The 6894-nt window shown below is 43.4% G+C and overlaps 1 protein-coding gene across 1 annotated transcript in view; it reads left to right on the top strand.

Annotated features, from left to right (window-relative positions):
- LOC139166049 (forkhead box protein H1-like) overlaps window positions 1–6687 on the top strand; it is a 9225-nt gene extending 2538 nt beyond the window's left edge. The window contains 3 exon segments of the mRNA XM_070749309.1: window positions 4267–4371; window positions 5163–5456; window positions 5458–6687. Coding sequence (XP_070605410.1) covers window positions 4267–4371; window positions 5163–5456; window positions 5458–6117 — 1059 coding nt within the window. The 3' untranslated portion in view covers window positions 6118–6687.
- Window positions 6688–6894: the final 207 nt, after the last annotated feature.

Below are 6894 nucleotides of genomic sequence, written 5' to 3'. Positions count from 1 at the left end.
TGGTGCAGATGCTCTCAGCGTACATAAAAGAAAAAGATACATTTGTCAACAAATATGAGGTGCAACACTTAAGCATTGTCATAGGGGTCAAATAAGCAATAAAGAAACAATATTAATAAAAATCTTAGGATGCAAACAACAAGTTACAGTCATGCAGTCCTAAGTGGGAGGAAATGGGTGATAGGAACGATGAGAAAAAAATTAGTAGAAATAGTAGTGCAGACTTAGTAAATACTGTAGTTAGTAATTTTAAGGCAGGAAATCAAAGAGGGTAGGTTCGGGTTGGAAGGAGAGGAGACCAAGGAGTGATCAGGGTGCCTGAGAAAGGATGGTCGGGAAGAGCTACATCCCAAGGCCCCAGATTCTTGGGGTCACTGCAAGCCTAGGAAAGGGTTTGAAATCTAATTTAATTGATTGGACTTATAAGCTGCGGAATCCTGTGGGGCTCCTATTTTTTGCCTTCTGGTCTCAGCTGCTTTAGCTTGGTGGTCTATTGTGGTTCAAAAACACACATATTACTCTGATGTAGCCAGAGAGAATGAGAGAATGGGACCTTTGAAAGCTTTCTGCCCGTTCCTGCAACCGTTCTGCATATGATTATTTTATTAATAAGGGTTTTTAAATTATGTTTTTAAATATTGGATTTGTACATTGTTTATTATTGTTGTGAGCCACCCTGAGTTCTCCGAGAGGGGAAATAATAATAATAATAATTATTATTATTATTATTATTATTATTATTATTATTATCATTATTCCTTTCTGCTGTCTGATTTTAATATGCAGGCAGGTAACCCGACAGCTCCGCGAGTGTGGAGGGATCTAAGCAGCTGAAAGATTTATTATAGGTGGCAACTCCCAGCTGATCCCAGCTGATCCCTTTATTAAGTGGTTCTTAGTCCTGGGCTGTTAATCAGGAGGAGGCTGGCCACACCTTGGCCAGGTGTCAAACCTTAATAAAAGGCTACACGGAGAGTCCCCATCCTCCAGGTCAGGGTTGTCCCAAAGGCACCTACTTTTTTTTCCTTGAAAGTTTCCCTAAGAAAAGTCCAGTTGCCTTTTAAAAGAACAGAATAACAGAATAAGAGTTGGAAGGGACCTTGGAGGTCATCTAGTCCAACCCTCTGCTTAGTCAGGAAACCCTGCACCACTTCACACTAATGGTTAGCCAACATCTTCTTTCAAAGTCCCAGTGTTGGAGCATTCACAACTTCTGGTGGCAGTCTGTTCCACTGATTAATTGTTCTAACTGTCAGGAAATTTCTCTTTAGTTCTAAGTTGCTTCTCTCCTTGTTTAGTTTCCACCCATTGTTTCTTGTCCTGCCCTTAGATGCTTTGGAGAATAGTTTTCTTCTTTGTGGCAACCCCTGAGATACTGGAAGGCTCCTATCATGTCACCCCTGGTCCTTTTTTTCTCTAGATTAGCCATCCACAAATTCTGCACAAATTCTTCCTATGTTTTTTCTCTCCGGGCATTTAAATCATCTTAGTTACTCTTCTTTTGCACTTTAAAAAAAAAGCAATTTGGGGTTAATGAAATTGAAAAAAACAAACAAACAAGAATCCCCTGGCAAAACCACTTCCACCATTCATTTAACAGAGTGGGAAGGGACCTTGGAGGTCATCTAGTCCAACCCGCTCACCCAAGCAAGAGGCCCTACACCGTTTCTGACCAATGGCAGTCCAATCTCTTCTTTACTATTTAATCTTTATTGAACTTTTAGTTATAAACAAACCACATGTAAACAAAATATACAAAATACCTGAAATATAAATAGATAAAATAAATCCTAACCACTTTTACAACTATTTCATTTCCAGATATATTTACACTTCACAATATTAGAAACATAGAAACATAGAAGATTGATGGCAGAAAAAGGCCTCCTGGTCCATCTAGTCTGCCATTATACTATTTCCTGTACATTTTATCTTGGGATGGATCTATGTTTATCCCAGGCATGTTTAAATTCAGTGACTGTGGATTTACCAACCACGTCTGCTGGAAGTTTGTTCCAAGCATCTACGACTCTTTCAGTCAAATAATATTTTCTCATGTGGCTTCTGATCTTTCCCCCAACTAACCTCAGATTGTGCTGCCTTGATCTTGGGTTCACTTTTCTATTAAAACACTTCCCCCCTGAACCTTATTTAACCCTTTAACATATTTAAATGTTTCGATCATGTCCCCCCTTTTCCTTCTGTCCTCCAGACTCTACAGATTGAGTCCATTAAGTCTTTCCTGATACGTTTTATGCTTAAGACCTTCCACCATTCTTGTAGCCCGTCTTTGGACCCGTTCCATTTTGTCAATATCTTTTTGTAGGTGAGGTCTCCAGAACTGGACACAGTATTATTCCAAATGTGGTCTCACCAGCGCTCTTCTAGCTTTACATATATATATGTGCACACATATATCCATACTTCCCTCTCCTATATCTATATTATTTACTATTTTCATTACATTTGTTGATCACAGTTTAACAATTTTCCCATTTATTTAACTTGTTTGTATTATCTCTTCTATGTGAAAAGGATTAAATAAGATTCAGGAGGGAAGTGTTTTTAACAGGAAAGTGAACACAAGAACAAGGGGACACAATCTGAGGTCAGTTGGGGGAAAGATCAGAAGCAGTGTGAGAAAATATTATTTTACTGAGAGAGTAGTAGATGATTGGAACAAACTTCCAGCAGACATGGTTGATAAATCCACAGTGACTGAATTTAAACATGCCTGGGATGAACATAGATCCACCCTAAGATAAAATACAAGAAATAGTATAAGGGCAGACTAGATGGACCAGGGGGTCTTTTTCTACGTCAATGTTCTAGGTTTCTAGGTTTCTAATTTCTATCCACTTGTAAAAGTTTTCCCATGCGGTAAAAAAAATCTCTTGTTTGTTTTGCAATTCGTAAGTAAGCCTGGTCCTTTCAGCAGGGTCCATTATTTTATTAATTATCATGTTATGTGAGGGGAGGTTTTGATCTTTCCAGTTTTGAGCATATGCCAATCTCGCAGCAGTTAATATATGGGAAATAAAGTAGCATTGTGATTTCATAGGAAAAGCCTCCAGGGATGATCAAGGTCTTTCTCTCTTGGAAGTCTGGAAAGTCCCTGGACTTGAATATTCAGAAGAACTGTTCTCAGGGGGAAAGAAAGGGAAGAATGCAGACAGTGGCTGGGGGGGGGGGGGGGGCAAGTAGATGCAGGGATTTTGCATATGCTGAAAGAACCCCAAATTCCTTGGGGGGGGGAGGCAGCCATTAGGGACAAATGCTAAGTTTGCATATTGGACAAGCCTTGAAGCTGCCCAGGTGTCACCTGCCCTCCTGCTGTGAGCCACCACACCTCTGCCCCCTCCCAAAAGGAACAGAAAGGGAGGGAAGGGAGGAGGGGGCTGCAGGCCCTTCTCATAAGGACTATGTATAGCTGCCAGATAAATAATAGAAGGAAGGATGGAAGGGAGGGAGGGAGGGAAGGAGGAGGAAGGAAGGAAGGAAGGAAGGAAGGAAGGAAGGAAGGAAGGAAGGAAGGAAGGAAGGAAGGAAGGAAGGAAGGAGATTATAGATAATAGATGGATGGATGGATGGATGGATGGATGGGGATTATAGATAATAGATAGAATGGATGGATGGATGGATTGATTGATAGATAATAGATAGATTATGAAGTGCTATATCGTTTGCACGATGTTCTAATTTTTCCAATTTCATCTGTATTCTATTCTATTCGCCTGCATCTATTCTATTCTCTCTCTCTTTCTCTCACCCACATCACAGGGTTGTTGTAAGGAATGGCAAAGCAAGAAGGATTATTAAATTCATTCACTGCCTTAAGTAATATATAAAAATAATAAAGGCAGGATATAAAATATTGTTAAAAATCCTGGAAAACAAATAAATTAATTTTTGGGGGGGGAAAGGTACTGTAATTAAAAAAAATTTTTGAAAGATAAATAAATAAGCCACCCAGAATCATCAAAAAATTAAGTGGGTGATAAATTAAATTAATAAATTAAATTAAATTATCAATTATATAATATTAATATATACAGTATACATTATATTAACACTGTATTAAATTAATACCCATAAAATGCTCTCTTTGAGCACAAGTGCGGTTAGGGGGTGGGAAACCAAGGCTTCTGCGCCAGGAGAAAGTTGTCTCCACTCCCAACCCCTGTGAGAGTGGGGGCCCTTCTCCTCCCCCCCCACCCCCAGTCTGCAGCCCACCCTGGGCCCACCTGCCCTCCTCCTGCCTTTCAGATCATCAAGGAGATCAGCAACCTCTTCCCCTTCTTCAAAGAAGGCTACCAAGGCTGGAAGGACTCCATCAGGCACAACCTCTCGGCCAACAACTGCTTCCAGAAGGTAAGAGGGCTCCTGCCTTCGCCCTTAGCAATAGCCACAGCGCTTAGACTTATACACCGCTTCACTGTGCTTTCACAGCCCACTCTGAGTGGTTTACACAATCAGCCTCTTGCTCCCAACAATCTGGGTCCTCATTTGACCCACCTGGGAAGGAGGGAAGGCTGAGTCAACCTGGAGCCTACAATGCTATAAGTCTTACCGTATTTTCAGAGTATAAGAGGCACATTAGTTTTTTAGGAGGAAAATGGGGAAAAGAATCTGCTTACCAGGTGTTCATCTGGCTAGTGTCCTTAGCCAGCACATCATTTTATCCCCTGGTTAGGGCTTTTAAAAAAAAACTTTGTTCTGAGAGAGTAACAATGAAAGAGCTTGCAAGCCAGTAAGAGCTGGGAACATCATTAGCACCTGGAAAGAAACAGTCGGAGCAAGTAGAGCAATGAAAAAAACCCTGCAAAGACTTAGGGCTTGGAAAACATTCTTTGCAGAGAGTAACAATAAAAGAGCTTGCAAAGGGTAAGAGTTGGAAACATCGTTAGCACCTGGTTAGGGCTGGAAGGAAACTTATTTGGAGCAATGAAAAATACTTAGGGCTTGGAAAACCTTCTTCCCAAAGAGAAACAATGAAAGAGCCTGCAAGGTAAGAGCGTCTTATACTCCAAAAAATACAGTAAATGTTTATTGAGTTGAACAAGTACTTTGACTCGGACTTGTTTTGAGTTCAGATGTTACCTGGAACCATGACATGGGCCTTCCGAAGACAACCGCCCTGTCTTCCCCTTCTTCTCTTGCAGGTGTTGAAAGACCCCACCAAGCCCCAGGCCAAGGGGAACTTCTGGACCGTGGACTTGAACCTCATCCCCCCAGAAGCCCTGAAGCTTCAGAACACGGCCATTTCCCGTCAGGAGGAGACCACCTTCACGCTGGACCTGGCGCCTTTTGTCTACAACGGCTGGGATTTCAATGACCCCCAGCCTCCCCCCAACGGGCCCGTCCCAGAGGGGAGCAGATTTCTAAGCAGCGAGCGTTGGAGGAGCCCCTTCAGCATCGATGCCTTGCTCCAGGACTTCCAGGGGGTGGGTCTCTCGGGGGAAAGCGAGGGCCGAGAGCGGGCCGTTACAGAGCCCCACGGCGGCCTCCGACGTCTGGGGCACCGTCCCCATCTTCCGGGTCTCCTCGGGCGCCCCAGTCATGCCCTGGCGCGGCCCGTGCCCTCTGCCCACCCTCCGCTCCCTCTCGTCCCCCAGCAGCCCAGCCTCCCTCCGCTCCTTGTCCCCCAGCGAGGAAGCCAAGAGGGCAGCTGGCACGTCAATTTCAGCCAAGCGCCCCAGAATCATCCAGCCAGCTCCCGATACCAGCGACTCCGACTCTAGGGAGGGCTCTCCTCCGCCCGCCCCTGCCACCCCGTTCTGGGAGCAGCTTCCCACTTCCTACACCCCATGCGTGGCTCCCAATGTGGTGGTGGCACCCGAAGGCCATGCGCCGGCGCCATTTTCCACCAACCCGGCCTTCCAACCTTACAGCGCCCTGCCTTTCTCCCACCCAACCTACTGGGAGGTGATGCCCGGATCTTCCCTAAGTCCGGTCCCTTCCTCCGGGGTGGACCTGGGCCTGGAGGACGCCATGCCTCCCAACAAGACGGTCTTTGATGTGTGGATGAGCCATCCCATGGACATCGTCCAGCCGGCCTTTCCCCAGATGAGCCCTTCCTCCCGGAATTCTGTCCTGACCCACTACGACCCTTCTTGAGGGCAGCCAGTGGCTGGTCACCCATGACTGCCAGGGTTTTTGGCCAGGAATGACCAGCCACGTCTTCTTCTCAACCTTTCTTGTCCAAGCAACTCCACGGGACAAACCAACAGTCACAGAACAACCAGGGTTTCCCGTCGCCAACGTTTCTGCGCATTCACAGCATCATCGATGCTTAGCAATAGTTCTAAAGTTTGTCTTATTAAAATATTTAAAATTAATAAAACATCCCAAACCATCCTATTTCAATTCATCAATAATTAATCATCACTCTGCCTGTCTTAAGGAGGAAAAGAAATAAAAATTATATGCATAAAAACCAGAATGTAGCTTAAACAGCTACTTTTAATCTAAAAGGCGACAGACAATTTTATCAACCCTGTTCGAATTCTATTTAAATCTGTTGTCACGTAATTATCTAGCACTACCTACTTTTCCATTTGGGCCAACTGGGGCCCTACAATCATTTTTCTCATTTAAAAAAATGTTTTTTACATTAATATTATATTAATTATTTTATCTATTTTTAGTTTTCGATCCATGAATAAAATTTCTAGCAAATTTTATAAACTTCTGAGTCTTCTTTATCTTTAATTTTCATCGTGAGACTATTCATTTCTGCACAGTCCATGATCTTTAATATTTAGGAAGCGAGACATCTTCGAGGAAACAATCAAGAAAGTTAGTTGGGGGAAAGATCAGAATCAACGTTTTATTTCACTGAAAGAGTAGTAGATCCTTGGAACAAACTTCCAGCAGACGTGGTTGGTCAATCCC

Source organism: Erythrolamprus reginae, chromosome 3, assembly GCF_031021105.1.
Source record: "Erythrolamprus reginae isolate rEryReg1 chromosome 3, rEryReg1.hap1, whole genome shotgun sequence".
NCBI classification, from domain to species: domain Eukaryota; kingdom Metazoa; phylum Chordata; class Lepidosauria; order Squamata; family Dipsadidae; genus Erythrolamprus; species Erythrolamprus reginae.
Note: the sequence above shows the minus strand (reverse complement) of the source record. Positions and strands in the feature narration are given on the sequence as shown.